Source organism: Chelmon rostratus, chromosome 1 (assembly GCF_017976325.1).
Source record: "Chelmon rostratus isolate fCheRos1 chromosome 1, fCheRos1.pri, whole genome shotgun sequence".
Classification (NCBI taxonomy): domain Eukaryota; kingdom Metazoa; phylum Chordata; class Actinopteri; order Chaetodontiformes; family Chaetodontidae; genus Chelmon; species Chelmon rostratus.
Genome location: NC_055658.1, coordinates 28498319 through 28515372, shown reverse-complemented (window position 1 = coordinate 28515372; position 17054 = coordinate 28498319). Strand labels below are relative to the sequence as shown.

The 17054-nt window shown below is 41.5% G+C and overlaps 1 protein-coding gene and 1 non-coding gene across 4 annotated transcripts in view; one reads left to right on the top strand and one right to left on the bottom strand.

The window, feature by feature from the left end:
* Positions 1 to 17054, bottom strand: part of coro2ba (coronin, actin binding protein, 2Ba) — a 47728-nt gene that overhangs the window by 11247 nt on the left and 19427 nt on the right. For 2 of the 3 annotated variants that reach the window (XR_006006853.1, XM_041937504.1), the window contains exons 2-3: positions 6285 to 6485; positions 295 to 411 (exon numbers count right to left, since the gene is read on the bottom strand). Coding sequence is in view for 2 of the 3 variants with exons in the window: in XM_041937504.1 (XP_041793438.1) it covers positions 295 to 411; positions 6285 to 6485 (318 nt within the window). In the remaining variant the exon portion in view is untranslated. Of the gene's footprint in view, positions 1 to 294; positions 412 to 6284; positions 6486 to 8916; positions 9048 to 17054 lie in introns of those variants that run through there. The other variant, XM_041937516.1, reaches the window with a different exon arrangement.
* On the top strand, positions 11514 to 11585 carry trnaq-uug. The gene has a single exon. It is a non-coding gene; the product is annotated as a tRNA-Gln (tRNA).

The following is a 17054-nucleotide window of genomic DNA, read 5'->3' as shown; positions in this document are numbered from 1 at the left end:
AGGCATTTCACATCTGTCAGTGGCTGTTTTCAGGTCCACAACAACAGCTACCAGAGCAGCAACAAACCAAAATCCAATCCCAGGCTTGTGTCCAGTACGAACTCTCTGAATCAGTCACCCTCTGGCCATAATGAATCGGTAAGATCTTTACCTTCTGGACCAGTGGCCGTCAACCTCAGCATCTAACAAACTCATGATTTCAGGGATACCCTATGTTTTTCAACCATTATCTTCTATAATTATCCAGCACCATATAAACCAAACAAGCATTAAAAAGAAACGTGGGTCACTTACCGAGGTGTCCTCAGAGCAGGATGCTATGATGTTTTCAAAGAAGGGATTCCACTTGATATCCAGCACATTGCCTTGGTGGCCACACACTTTTGGGTAATGAGAGTCCAGACGGCCAGACTGCGAGGGAATGAGAGAAGTAGATTGTTTTACATTTACTTTTTCTGTTTTAGGATAGCCAGCATGCAGGTGAAAGGAATGAAAATATCAGCATATATTAAGATCTATTGTGCTGTGTGCTGTAAGTAAGAGTTCATTAAATAATGCTGGTAGGAGATACATTTTGTATCTTGCACACATGGATGCATAAGAGAACAAAAGAATAGAATATAATTTGTCCATGACCTAATAAGCAGTGATAAAAATGATAAGAGAAACTAATGTGTTCAATTATATTTGCTGCTGGATGCAAGTGATGTATTCATCTGTGAAGAACATTACTGAACTATTCTTAGCTTTTACTGACGTGAACATGAAAGACTAATATAACATAATAAAAGTTCAATCACATCAGTGAGCTGATTCGATAAATCCTGAGCAGAACAACACAGACCTGGATATTGTAAAGGGACATCTGAGGCAGCATTATTGTTATTGCAATAACCCACAGAGTCCACAGGGGGGCAGTGGCTCATAACAACAGATGAGAGAAACCTCCTAATGTCAGTCATGATGTCATGAATGTTTGATGTCACTTCAATCCACTGACCTCTTTTTTATTTCCTCAGAGATTTGTTTAAGAGCGTCAGGTCATGCCTCACTGAAATCCTGTGTGTGTGTGTGTGTGTGTTTACATGCACTGTCCTCACTGAACCCTGAGGATTCACTCCAGATGCCTTATCAAGCCACAGCAAACTCTACTTTGGAATGATAAAGTGCATACTACTGTCAGTGAGGTCTTGACAATGTATTAGCGGCATCTCTGCACCTTAACCCTCAAAGACAGAATGACATAATGGATATTTAACTGTCTTCTGCCACACTGCAGGAGGCAAAACAGTGAAATACAATCACACAGCCCCAGTAAGGCTCGGAGTTTAAAGAATTCTGTGAATGCATATGAGTGTTAAATTCAGTTATCAGATAGTGTTTATCCATATTGACCAATATTAGTTGGTTACTGACACCTAGCTGACAGATAAGACAACCAGCACTAAGGGGAAACACAGTTGGTTTCAAAATGTGAACCACAATTCATATCGATATAATCCAAGAGACAAGCATACAACATAGCAGAAAAATGACAGTATATATACAAATATAATTATAAAAAGAAAGCACATCAATAAATACTTTACTTGCAGTTAAACAACTAAGAAAGCAGCAAGCAGGAAGTCTGTTTAAGTTTCAAGTTAACACATTGATAAAAACACTGAAGGCCTGAAGGGACAAATTCCAAAACCACTTGAAACCAGTGTCTGCCAAGACTTGACAACAGTGAAGTGGGACATCAATTCAGTCAATACGAAAGGAAAGTGTGTAACTAAGCAAGAGACAGAATGATTCATAAGCATAATCCACTCAGACACATTGTACGAGTTAGCATTAAAGGCTCTTTGACAACTTTTCAAATAACTTTGGACCACGATGGGGTCTCACTGCACTCACACAGAATCTCAGACCTGCTCGTACATGTATGGATGTAAAGCTCGAGAAAGTAAGAAAAAAAAAAAAACCACCCTCTTCAATGTCAGATGTAAAAAAATCATAATTTTGATGACACGTTTGGTTTCTCTATAATTGTTACAGTGACAAGGAGGTTTCAACATGGCCTCAAAACATTAATGACACAGGATCTAAGGGACTCTTTATTTAGGTGGAACTAATTACCTGCACAGATAAAATGTCTGCTGGGAGCCGCAGGGTTCAGGGGTTCCATGGGGTATTACGAGGAAATCACAAGTGCTGCATTTAGAGCTTAAATTTCAAACGTTTTGGCTTCACAGCTATCTCTCTACCACAATCAAAAGAAAAAGAAAAGGATGTAAGTAGCGCTGCCGTTTATCTGGACGACTGGCAGGAAAGAGGCACAGACCTACGTTTGGCCTCATTTCCTGAAGCTGTGGCTCAGATGAGCACTCATGGTGATGCACATTTGCAGGATAGGTACCAACAGCTCCAATACGCCAGAGGCACCACAGTCTGATTGCTACCAACTCCTTATTGATCTGTAATTCCCAATAAATCCTCATTAACGAGGCCTTACCGCTGCTGTTCTGTGGTTACAGTATTAATGCGGTACATCCTTGTCTCACAGCAGCCTTTCAGGAGATTAATGTTATGAAAATACAATATGACTCCTCTGGCAATAAAATGCAATAATGTGAATGAATTACAGAACAGGAGGAAATGAACAACTAATGTGGATTACACATTACAAGAGCAATATTTGCAACTGTCTTCCCTCTCCTGCTGTCTTCGTCCATTTCTTCTCTAAACAGTTCAGTGTTGTTGCAGCTCAGTGTGGCCGCACGCTGATTCAAAAGACTATAAATCTTAGCAGAGGAAGTTATAAATATTCTGCGGCACATCGTCCCATATGGCCGGCCACTCGTTAACCTAAAAAGAATATGCCGAGTCATGCCTATTAAGTTTAACTGATATTCTGCTGCTGCGAATCATCACATGGTAGTGGTGCTTTCACACGTAAGCACCGGCAGCGGGGTCTACAGTGGTCTGGTCACTGTCATTGGCTCACTGGTGCCATGTGTTTCACTCTGCAGTAGAGCCTTGTTTATAATGAGCTCACAGTAAAAGTTTAATTTAGTGGTCATTATATACTGTAGCAAAAGAACATCCTTATTCATGAATATGAGCATTGTGCACAATATATTGTGCCTAATACAATGTACACTGTAAATTGCTTTCAGTTTGGATCTATGCATGTATCACACATAACATATTACATTAAGTACTGCTGGTGAACCAAAAACTAAGCAAAACCAGCGATTATATAATAAACTGCAGTGGGTTTATTTAAGGTAGGAGATGCTAGCTGGCAGCAGAATTGGGCTGCAACTACAAATTACTGTCATTTTTGATTAATCTGCTGATTATCTTCTCCAATAAAGGTCTATAAAATATCAGAAAACAGTGAAAAATGGCCATCACAATATCATAGAGCCCAAGATGACATGTACAATCTGGAACAGAAGATTTTACTTGAAAATGACTTTAATGGCTATCAATTATCAAAATTGCTGCGGATAAATAATCTGTTGATCGACTAATTGACTAAATTGTACACAGTAATAGTGGTAACAGTATAGTATAGAGGTGGCAGTAGTACTACTAGTAGCAGTAGTGGTAGAGACCATACCACACCACGCCCACTGCACTCTCTTTGTTTGTCTGAGGTGATGAGGAGGTGCTTGTGACCTGAAGTGTCAGTTTCCGGGCCGGTCTGTGTGCCAGGTGGTGCCAGCGGTAGTCCCTCCACTTGCTAGCGGCGCTGTCTTGGGAAAACCATATGGCCGTCTCGCCGGCTGTCATTGTAATACGTCTGCCATGTTCACACCTCGCCATTCGCCAAAGCCACCACAGATTAGAATGTATTTTTAATTGGGCAGGAGAAGCTCAATGAGGAAGTTCAAAAGTGTAAGGTTTGCCTTCTTTAAAGATGGGATAACTGCAAGGAGATGATTTCCTTGATGTCCTTCAGTGCTCTTATCAGTCCAAAGTTTATACTGCCTTTTTGTCATTTTTCTACCTGTTCTGAGTGATCCCATGCAAACGACACTCCATAGACTGCTTCTGATGATGACATCCACTAAACAGCCATTGATTTTGGTTAAAGAGTGACTGGTGACATCACTCTGCATACCACCATTCCTTCTAACTAAGACTGAACCCCATTCATTGATTTGCCAGTTCAACTTACTTACAAATACTTGCAATTGTAGCCTAAAGGTCACACATTCTTCCTTTAGCTGAATGTGCATTGTATAATTTACTGTAACTGTAATACCTCGCTATAAATGTGTTTGAAGCTGATTCTTCGAAGCCTCCTACGGTTCACCTAATAAAATAAAACACAACCAAAAACTTATACAAGGGTTGGCTTCAGTCTGCTGATTGTTGTTTTGACCAGAGCATGAAACAGCAGCCACCGTCCCACAGAAAGTGTCATCTGTGCTGCTGCTGAATATGATAAATGCCATTTCTGCACTTGTCAACTCAGCAGAAACCAGAGGAAATGCTTGAGGTGCAATACTCTGACAAGGAGGAAATCAATCCAGTGATGGGCATGGGTACAGTCATTACACAGCATGAAAAGCAAAATATGAACTTCAGTTCAAGAGCTATTAGTTACTGTAGATGATAATGTGCAATAGGTTGAGAATATGGTATTACACATGAGTGAACTTTCTGACTCATAAGACTTTCCTCATAATGCCTGGACTGACTGAAAAAAACTCATCTCATTTCCTCACTACAATTTTAATTGACACATATCTATCAATTTCTTCCTCAGTGAATCTTCTAGTATCAAATTATACTATACTATCATACACGATTTATTACTGGAGTTACAAGTGAGCCACCTTGTAGCCACATGTGACACCAGCCAACACCATACCAACCAATTCCTAAAGGCACAGTGAAGCAGTGTAGGTAGACAGAATGAAAAACATCTTTTCTTAAATGAACTTATAAAAGACTGTATGAAGTGACGTCGTGAGCCCACATTTTGTACTTTGTTGACGTAAAATGATAAAAGGTCGCAACTGTGGACTGATATTGGCTGATATGACAGTGAGAAGCACTGTTAGAGCTAAAGGGAATATAGTTATATTAACTATAACCGAAAAGGCAGAGGCTGCACACACACACACACACACACACACACACACGCAGCCAGTCTTTTTCCATGAACACCATTGGTCATGATGATGTGAAGTAAAATGTAGCAGAGGTCTCCCTGCTTCGGACAGCAGAACTGCTCAGCTGACTGAATGCATCTTCTGCCCGATAACAGCTTGACTCCACTCTGCTTGGCAGCCAAGAGCTTTTCAAGCACATTGGCAGAGTCTCTCTTAAAGAGGCAAAACACTTGATTGGTTTCACAGACCTACACTGTCATCTACAGAGTGAGGTGAGATGCAGACTACACTACAGCCTTATAGGAAGATAACACTCATATCTGTACTGCTTAGAAGACAGTGATGCACAAAAAACACACAATCAACATGACGTAGGAAACGCTTGTGTTGCTGAATACACCAGCAGCCAAATTCATTGTCACACTGTCAGTTAAATGCAGTTCTTGGAAAAATGACTCTCTACATTAGTTGATTGGCCACTTTACAATATGTACAATGTCTCTAAAAGGTGCAACTTTAAAGATGATCTTCCATATTAAAATCTGCAACAGTGTTGTGAATAATCCAGCAACACATTGCCTTTTCCTATAATAACTAAAAGAATTTCACACTTTCCAATGCAACAGTGCCCTTTTGTCTTGTTTATGGGCAATACCAGCATGCCTTTATGTGGTCCTATTGGCAGTTGCACCCTGTTACAACTCTGGCTTTAAATTCTGGCTTGAGGCTTTGAGGCTGGAATGCTCTGCAGTAGCGGGCAGGGTCTGTGCTGAATTTGTGCAAAGACAGTTTTCAAACTTCAGATCTTACTGTGCTGTGAAGGAGCTGAAACCACAATAATCTGGTGTAAACCCTAAACAAATGTACAGTATAATTCATGTCTACATCCTAAATGCTTTGACTCACAGTGAGTCACTCTAGCTATGACTGTTAACATAAAGTAAATTTTGAGTAATGTACCAATTCCCAAATTACTCTCTGACAAACTTGATGTATTATTTTGAGAACCAACATCAACTGAGCATTTTAAGACACAATAAGAAAACATAATTTATCTCCTCTGACAATGAAGTGTTCATTAAAGTGGAAAAATAACCTTCAGCGAATCGTTGTTTCTCACATTGTTTGCCATAACAACAACAGCAAATCAAGTGTAACAGCGCCAGTTACCTGGGATACAGGTATAACAATGAACGAGCCCCCGCCGGCACTCTCGGTGACCACTGCGATGAACTTGGAGTTGACGGCACAGAAGTGGTTGTCGTGGACGTTCTTGGTGATGGGGACGCCGTCGAAGCAGTGCTCCCGGTTGGCCACTTTTCCGTAGACATTTCGAAACTTGGAGCTTCGGTAGGTCGGGCGCCATGACATCTAAAGGAAAATAAGCAAATAAGTTTGAGAGATTATTATCAGTGAATGTGAATGTAAAAAAATATCTTTTGAGATAATGCCCATCACAATTTCCCCCAGGCGAGGCGGGTGTATTGCTTGTTTTGTCCGACCAGCAGCCCCAAAACCAAAGTCATTCCTTTACAATCTACTCCTTTAAAACATAAACAGCATATAGTATTACTTTGCAAAATCAATAAAGGATAACCAGAAAAAAATATCTGCACATTCAATTTATTGTGGTTAAATTATATGCTTTAGACGACAACCTCGCTTTTGTTCCATCTGGTGTGTCCACTGTAGCAAACTGCGTTTTGAAGAGCCATGCTGTGATGAAACAGCCTAGGTAGCACTGTAATATCATTAAACAATTACATTACACTGATTATACAGGAAGAATCAGCGAAGCATAATCGAATTCTCATCTACCAAACCCACAGTTGCAGGGTGGGCTGTCCCATCTGTGCAGACATGATAACAGTCACACATGCAGTTGTAGGAAATGGTCCAAATTGGTCATGGGTGTGAGACTTTCGAAGGGTGAAAGCTGGGTGAAAATGGTTTTGACACTATTTCACGTTGCCTTAGAGCCAGTGATTAATGTGTCAAGAAGGAAAAGACATTTCCTTCAAACAACTTCATCACTAACACCACAGCTGTAAAAACCAAAATGATCCATCTCTGTCGTACACGACCGATTACAGCGTGTCCTGTTGTTTGTCACCGTATTTTGGTTCACATGGATCTTATAGAACAGAGAAGCAGCCTTTGTTTGCAGCCACTACACACAACAAAAGAGAAGCGGTTACATTCAACTCAAGACACTTCTTTTGTTTGTCTCTCCATCACAAGAACGCACTGACGGAGCTCTTGAATTTTTGGCATGAGGACTCAAAAGCTGACCCAGACTCAGGAAGTGGATGTCAAATGACCTTTGTCCCATAACGAGAGAGGTTTCTTGTCAACGAATATAGCTACATTTTGAGAAATTCTTTGAAACCGGATCTGTTTATGACTATAAATTTCAGTGTCGCTATTGATGGATCATATCAGTTCACAACAGGAACTGAGGGGGGAGGATTTATGACTGTTCTCAGAACAGTAGCAGCAATGCCGGATGACATCAGGCAATCCTCTATTCAGCATTGTTCTTGGGATGTGGAGGGGAACTGGTGGGAGTGGTGCACACATGCAAACAGAAACATCCTCAGACCATGCTGCTGCCATTGTCTCTCGCTGTCCCTTTCCGTCTCAAACCAGACTGGAGAAATGGAATCCAGTAGGCCGCAATAATGTGGGTGATCACTTTGCCCTCACTTCAGGCGTAGTGACCCTGCAGCAGTATTACAGCACCACTGCTATTAAACTGCATTGAGCATAGTGTCATAGCACTTACAAGAAGTTACAATCAGGTCCATCTCGACAGCAACCGAACGCTGCTTACATGCTGATGCATCAGTTATCATAAAATGATTATATAACATAAATAAGATAACACTCTGAAAATAACCATTCTCTGTAACAATTTCTTCAAATTTTGATACTTTAAGTATTTTTTTTCCCGTAATAAAGTATTTTTAGGTGAGGTATTGCTACTTTTTCTTAAGTAAATGATCAGAGTACTTCCTCCACCACTGCTTCTCTCTGTTTCATATCATTTTTAAACTGAATAACTTTAGATTTTAGCCTTCTGGTCAGACAAAGAAGAAATATGAAAACGTCACTCCAGGCTATGAGTTGATGAAAATAACTATTTTTGCGGCCCTGCAGACATGATTCTGCTGTGAGCTGGTTATATGCAGCATACAAATGTCTCGCCCTCACGCCACTCAAACCCAGATCGACTGCCCTGATCTCATGTCTGCATGAGCAGCATAATGGCAGCTTGTTAAAGAATTAATGCAGAACAGAAGAGCAGCAGAGAGCGGCCTGAGGGACGATTAGAGGAGACTCGCCTGCTTTGAGCTCTCTTCACAAGGATGCTCATTCATTGGTCACTGGGGTTTGGCACAGAGAGGATGTTTGTGTGTGTTTGTGTCTTTCTTATCTCACGAGGGTTAGCAGCATGAGAACACATGCACACACACACACACACACACACACACACACACACATAGAGAACATGAGCAGTGGCGTGCACGTACACAAAAAGACGAGAAAAGAAATGACTTTGTATCCATCAACAGATCACAAGACTTGTGTGTTGTGAGGATTCCCTCCGGGGTCAAACAGCGTGAGGCCTCCTTAACTTTGCAGATTTCTTTTCTTTTCTTTTCTTTTCTTTTTTTTTTGCATATTTTCACCACAAAATTGTTTTATGCCAAGTTGGATTCAAGAAAAATTCCCCTTCATATTTAACAGAATTACTTATCTGGATACCACACTAATCACCTTATTCAAAATGCCACCTTACCTTACCAGTGTCCTTACAGCAGCACTATAGTCACAGTGTTGCTGCACCTCCTCAGACCGCAAACATCCACCCTCCTTTCTAAGCGAGCCGCCAGGATCCCCTGTCTTCCTTCCTTCCCCTTCAAATCCAGGCAGGCAGCCTGTGTCTGTTATGCCTCCTTCTCTCTCATGTTTTTCTCCCCCGTCCCCTTTAAACTCACACTTCTCCTCCTACTGGTACTGATAGCTGGAGGGCTGGCACTCCCCCTTCCTCCTCTTACCGTCTTCTCTCCCATCCTGCCACTCAGGCAGCCCTCAGTCTCGACCACAGTTAATTCTCCGGCCCAGGCAGAGCAGCAGCGTGAGAGTAGTGGCCATTCATCCTCTTTCCTCTCCCACACACTGATTGTTTCACAAGGCCATTCTGGCTGATTCCCAGCACCACCACAGCTCTTCCCTCCCTCCATCCTCCCCTCTTTTACTCTAATCCATCACTCCACAGGTATGAAACCTACCTAAATTCTGACCCCAGAAAGCCAAAGAAAAATAAAATAACTATACATATACTGTATATATGACATTATATCTCTTCTTAGTGCCAGTTTTCATTTTTGGTGTCAAGTCATGAGAAGATAAAAACTGTTCATGGAAAAAACGAATTATGCCATCCTTTGAACAACCATAACGGCATGAAAGCAGGAAGGTAAAAAGTTTTTCCTTACATTAAATGGTTCAAGTTTTGCTGCGAATCAACTGAAACCATCATAAAATGTTAGTACTCATGCATTTATAGGGGAGGTAAAGCTTTCACATTTTGTAGTTTGTTTTCACATTTTTCACTTTTTGCAGATAGTTTAATCTGCAAAAAGTGAATAATCTACTTACCAATAAAACATTACCAGCAATGCATGAACATGTTATTGTTGTAGTTAGTGTAACACTCTAACTAGATGACTTCACTAGATTTAACTAGATGCCTCCATCAGGAGCAATAAAAATGTATAAACATAAACACTGACTGAGCCATTTTTTCAATTCACAAAATAATATTAGGGAACCTGCAAATCCTAAAAATGTCTTTTGCATCCTATTCTAATGCAAATCTTAGGATTTAATTGAACTGGAGATGCTTGTGTGATTGATTCCGGCTCCTGAATCATGGCCTGTGCCTCGCTGAGGAACCCTGAAGTCTCTTTCACTATAAACAGTCTGTGAAACGACCCCCGGTCAGTTCAATAGACTGACGCAGGTGTTATAGTGAAAATTGCATCCCCTGATGATTGCCTGTGTGTTTGAAATGTGGGTGGAGCCCTGCAGGTTTCACTGTGAAGGAGGTCTGCCTTGGCCTCTTGGCTTAATGTGTGTGTGTGTTTGTGTGTAGTTTACTGTACTTCTGTCTTTATTAGGTTTCCATGCCTACGTCCATATCTGACCATGTGTTGTCTGTTTGCACCGGTATACATTTACTGTAGTGTTCATAGCTGTAAGGCAGAGCACTCCAGAGAGCAGAGTGTGTTTATTGATTTTTTTTTAACGTCTTGCTTCAAGGCACTGCTGCTGCTCTGTGCACACTCAGCCTTTCTCTGTCCTCCTCTCTCTTTGAGTTCTTAACCCCCTTTCCGATATCCCAAAAGCAGCAAATCTTTGTTTTTCAGTTAAAAACCATCCCCAAAATCTAAAACTAGTTGTCAAACTGCCTGAAAATCCACGTTTAAATAGTTATTACTAACATTACTCGGCTATACTCGTCCATCATCCCTGCTGCAGCCAAAACGCCCACGCTGTTCTTGAACTATACACAGTCAATGGCAGCATAGACTCATTATGAGCCACAAAGGGCCATTCAAACACCAGCAAATCAAATCAATGGGTTAAACTATTCCAATCAAGATTTCCTCAATGTTGGTGCCAAGTAAGGAAGTAGGGCCATCTGAGCTCACATTCAGTAGATATAAAAAGGAAATCCACAGGGCGACTGCATGTCTTGTCACTCAGACATAGTGAAGCCCTGTCAAGCCTTCTGTCATGTTCCGTCTCCTCCTCCTGACACAAGGGAGGCAGTGACACTGTACAGCCATTTATGATGACTTCCCATCTCTGCGAGGAGTAAATATCACAAAAAGAGCTTTTTTTTTGGCCAACTTTCCACTCAGCGTGAAGTGGGATCTCTATTTCTCATTCGCACAGGAAGTGAGAAGCTTGGCAGAAAGTGCTGGAATAGTTTTCCACACAGCTATGGCAATGCCTGATGGGACAGTTGTGGTTATAAAAGGCCGTTGTCTACTGCGAAGTTGGGGATTATTAGAGCAAAGTATTTGCATTTTACAAGCTATTAGCTGTCAGTCTGCATCACTGGTTGGTGTCAATCCTCTTCAGAGCTGCGTTGTTGAACATAACCTCACTACATAGAGATAAATCAAATTTTCTTACACGTTTACAATTGAAGTTTATTTCATTATCAAATGTTCTCTTCTGATTGTAGTATTCCAGTGTATTTATATATACATCACCAAACATCACCAAAAGAGTGGATTCCACAGGCCAGTCGAGTGGTCATGGTTAGCTCTAACGTGTCTGTAATAACAGCAGGATGATGATGATTGACAGGATGAGAGATGTGGTCCCATGGTGTAATGGTTAGCACTCTGGACTTTGAATCCAGCGATCCGAGTTCAAATCTCGGTGGGACCTCACCCTCCTGAATGGGGATTAATAAGGTCTTATCTTATCTTCAAAGTTACAAAGACATAACCTGTGTTGCAGTACTTGGATATTTTCGTGGGAGTGCGCTCACAAGGTCATTGTCAACTTTGTTGGAATCATAGCGGTTTTTAATAGGATCTGCTGCAGTGGATTCTGATCTGTCTTAGAATACAAACAGCAAACCCCAAGAGCATGCTTTATTCAGAAAGACCAATGGAAGAAATGAGTTGAGAAACTGAGTTATAACTTCAGCCATAACTTCAGCTCTCTATAAGCAAAGCATTAAGAAAATCAAGTTAAAGCCTACAGTTGGCACCAATGAATGGCAGCTGTTCGAAAGTCATAACAAAAATATGAGCAGTCAATAAAGGAGAAGCTGGCACCTCATTGCAAGGTCCACTTACACGTTTCCATTAGACGGTAGACTTTAAGAATACTTACATACCAAGTCTTACTTCAGATAAAATAAGCTGAAACTGCCGCAGAGTTGTGAAACAATGAGCTCCTCCTCACCAGAAAAGTAGGCGACTCATATTTTTGATTTTTGTAGGCGGCGACCTCTAGTGGCTGTAGTAATTATGACATGAGCAACAGAGGAAGTCAGGTGACATAAGAGCAGGAATGTGCACATGTGGAAGAGGGTGGGGTGGATCGACGGGTCAAACAAACAGGTATTTTACCCAGGAGGCTGCTGTCAACACTGACCCATTTTAAGTTACATTACATCACATACATAACAGTAATGCAGTAATTTTAACCCATGATTTTTTCCTAAACTTAACCTAGTAGTTCTGATGCCTAAACCTAAGCGAAGTGCAACCATTTCACAACGTTAACAACATGTTGCTGGTGCTCTCCAACAGTGACATATGTCGTTTTGAGAGTCATTGGCAATCGAGCTATTCAGTCATTTAGAAAAGACGATGTGTTGGAAGCAACAGGATGCAATGTTTACTGACAGAAACAAACAAACAAACCCAAAAGTAAAAAGTAAGGCACAGCCAACACTGCAGGTGATAGCAACTGTGAGCAAGTGGCCAAAAGGAATAAAATAAAACAGAGCAGAATAGATTTAACACACCTGCTCCAGCAGCCCAAAGCGAATCAGCCCATCTGGATTTTCATGGGATTTTCCAGATGGCCAGTTCAGGAATGTTGGAAAGGTAATCTTTTATTTGAGCCTGCATTAATTTCAATCAGTTGAAAAGAGAGGTCACAGGAGCTTATAGAACTCACTCAGTCCTCATTATCTGGCCCGTTAATGTCTATTACAGTATTTCTGGAGTTTCTCAAACAATTAAAAATACACAGAAACAAGACTTAAAGTGAGGGCGGGTGGTGGAGGTGCTGCGTGATCTCCACGTCTGCACAGCTATAGGATACCCCTGCAGTGCAAGTGTTTAAACTGGACATATACATCACAGCGGGGTACTGCAGGTGCAACTGTTTTACTGTGTGCTGCATAGGACATTATGCAGGTTAGAGGTTTCAGTGAATGAAGCACCATATTACTGGTTCCATTGAAACGACTGACGGCACAGAGAATGGCTGCAGAGGTTTGTTTTATTATTGACAGCATGAATGGAGAGGCAGACATGTTAAGGTGCTTCATTTAGTGACTGAAATAATAAAAAATGCATGTATTTGCTGTATTGACGAAAGGTGCTTTTGGCTCGTTTTGTGACCCCTGCACTCCTAATGTTATGATGGTGAGTCTGTCACTCAGACATTCATGGTCCCCAGAGGATGAATCCCATGGACTTTGGTGACCCTCTTCCTTTGACATTTGTGGATCAGAGTGAATTTTTTGACGATAGGATGGGTTGGCAGGACACTTGCAACAGACAATCAAGGTTTCTAGAGGATGAATTTTAATGACTTTGACAAGGTCACAGTTTATTCAGTGAAATATCTCAACATTTATGAACACTGGCACCAAATTGCGTGCAGCAGCCAGTTTTGCAGTGTGTGTTCATGATGATGCGTATTACTTGGCGATAATGACAGGAGATGCACAAGCTCAGCTAATGGCAGCTCTTGGGCCTTAAGCGAGCCCCATTAAGCAGCGGTAATGGTGCAAAGAGCGCACTAGCCAAGGACAGGAAACCCGGAAACCCAGCTGAAGGGTACTTATCAGAGCACAAGTACATGGATGAGTGGGTGTCCCGGAATCCATCCATCCCCTCGTAGGGTAAAAGGAGTTTGTTGACAGCAGTGCTACCATCCAGGTATTATACTTGCTGTGCATATATAATGTAGTATACTTTGTCATTTCCTGGACATTCTGATATGCTCAAAAATAATAGTTTTGAGTCTTTTTCTCCATACTCCACTCCAACACATCCAGCAATATTTTATATTCAAAGACAAATCAGACGCATTTTTCTCAATTCCACTTAAAAAGTCAGTCATTGGAAACCAAAAGAAACATCTAAATTAATCATCTCCCCTGCCCTTGCCTTTCCTTTTCCCCCAGGAGTTGCTGCCACATGCTTTTTGGAGCATAATGATGCGAGCTGGGCCTCACACCCCGGATGACAGAGGGGGGTTGCAGACTCAAGGTGGAGGAAACGTCCAGAGGAAAGGCAGAGAAACAAAAGAGGACATGTGAATAAAGACAAACAGGGGTAAAGGGAGGCAGACACTGACTAAAAGAGAGAATAAAGCAGTCAAGGTGAAAGAGGAAAAGAAAGGAGAGGAAGAAAAGACAGGGGCGGACCAACAAAGAATGATGAAATATTTAAAGAAACGAAAACGCAGACAGAAAGGAGGAGCAGAGGAGGCTCTAACCAGACAGAGATTAACTCCCCCTGTCAGACCACCTGCCTGCTCGGCAGCACACACACGCAGGCACACACACGCGCAGGCACACATGCGCATGCGCATTCGCACACACACACACACACACACACACACACACACACGCAGGCACACACACACGCACACCCGTGCATACACACGCAGGTGCAGGCGCAGGCACACACACACACACGCACACCCGCGCACACCCACGCGTGTGCACACACACACACACAGGCACACACATGCACACGCATGCACACACACACACACACACACGTGCAGCCATGTATTGCTCATGTTGTGAGGACATAAATCTGTTTACACAGTCACATTGTGGGGACTCTCCTTACCCCATCAAATAAATCATTAAAGTTTAGGATGACGACTTGGGTTAAGGTTCGGGTAAGGTTAGGTTTAGGTTAAGGTGTTATGGTTAGGCTAGTAGTGGTTATGGTTAGGGTAAGTCTCCAGGAAATGAATGTAAGTCACACACACACACACACACACACACACACAGCCAATATTGATATTTTCAGCATCTAAAAACTCACAACTGTAGCATCAAAATGATTAAAAACGTTCAAGAAGCAGTCAATTTATGAACAATATCCAGACAAATGGCCTTGGATGACACATTTCTTTGATGCCAGTGAACTGTCACACACTGCATCCTTACACCTGTAGATAAAAAATTCTCAACACAAAGGGAGAAAACTTTTTTATTTTTGTAAAATAGTTTAAGTTTAAGACAGTAGCAAAAGCCGATGTAATCACTTGATGTTGTCGCAGTTTGAAGAGACAACTTGAATACACAGTTTGCATTCTTTATGTGGTGGAGGAAAGATAATACATAATTGATAGTGTGTTTTAGGAGAAAGCTTACAATTTTTCTTTATACGCAACACTAAAGAAAGTTTATTTATGTAATAGTGCGTCAATCTCATCCGGGTTAAAAATGAAATCCCTGTGGCAGTGGTACAAAGCGAGGGGGCCAAATGACACTGAGCCGAAAATGCAGGAACAGAAGATGAAGGAGCACTCTCCTCAGATTATTGAGATCCATCACTGAAGAAACGAGCTCTATGGAATGATTAATGATTAGTGAGTTATGATTTCAGATCTGTTAAGATATTGCGTTTCAAAGCTTCAAGGTGATTGCTGATGGAGCTTGTAAATCCAGCGCCCAGAAACTGCTCGGAGACTGGCTTCAAAATCACCTTGTGTGAGTCAAGTCCAGACAGTAGCTCTGCCTGATGTGCATAATAACACGTTAGCCTAAGGAATATTAACAAATTGCAGGTGGCTGAGCTGATGCACACAGATCTACAGTGTCTTCTAAAGACACAAAGAGATGCTCTTGGTGCTTTCCCTCTCATCAGTTATAGTTTAATTAAGAGCGACAAAAGTTAACCAATGCAAAAACAGTGAAGTATCCTGGTGCATTATCAGTCTTTGTTTTGACATTTTGACATGTGACAGTGCAAAAAGCACAGGTGTAAATAATAAAAATGAATGATGGCTGAATTCCATTCAGCTGCTTCAGTTAGAGGATCCTGGTATTGTGCATCCTGGCTCACCATCATGCTGTCTTGGCTCGCTGGGACACTTGGACACAACAGGACCATGATTAATATTGTTTGTGACACCTGTGCTTTTTTTACCAAGACAAATCAAAATGTCTGCTGTGAAAGAGGCCAAACCTGATTGATAATTACATCCTAATTGCATCCTAACAGTGTTATAGCAAACAAAACGCTAAACTAAAAAGAAACGCTAACAACAGGCTACGACACAGAAAGACAGAAAAGACTGACCAGCGACCAGTTTCTCTTCTACATAAAACCACCAGTCAAACCATTTACTGGTTCAAACACTGAGTCATCACTATCTCATTCTCACACAAAGGGTACAGTATATTTATTGCTCAGTTTAGAAGCTACTTGTTCATCCAAACTGGATGAGACACAGAGCTTTGAACTTCAGAACCGCAGAGACTCAATATGCCAGGAAATCCTGCTCGACTGTGTCATCGACCAGATGAACACCCTATTGGTGTCTCTACCTCCTCAATCTACGACTGTCTGTCTTGCTCTCTCCTTTCTCTTTCTCACTATCTCTCACTCACACTCTGTCTCTCTTCGCAGGATTAGATGGATGGAGAGCGTGAAAAAGCGAACCTAGACAGAGAACGTGGCCAAACCTTGATGCCAGACCATCTGCCTGGCCAAGGACTTCTCCATTCCAGACAGTGACCATCTGAACCTTGGCAACAAGGATTTGTGCTGCTTGAATACTGATCTTCCATCATTTAAGTGATACTGCTTGGACAGACATAGAAGAATATAATAATTAATCCAAAAAGGAGCCGCAGCAGAAAGATCTAATCTTCTTCAACCCAATTTACTGTAGTCATCTTGGCGCCAAAAACAATACTATATTTTCATTTTCACACAATATTCCAATAGGGCTGGGCGATAAATTGATTTTATCGATTAATTCGAATTTGATCTCAGATCTCACCCCGAAGAAAGGAAAGATAACTTTTATGATTTGGAATTGGTTCGGCTTTGTGGCGTCAGACACTGAACAAACAGCACCTCGCTGCAAAGTCTGTTTAAAGGCTGTCGCTACAAAAGGTAGCAGTACGACCACTTT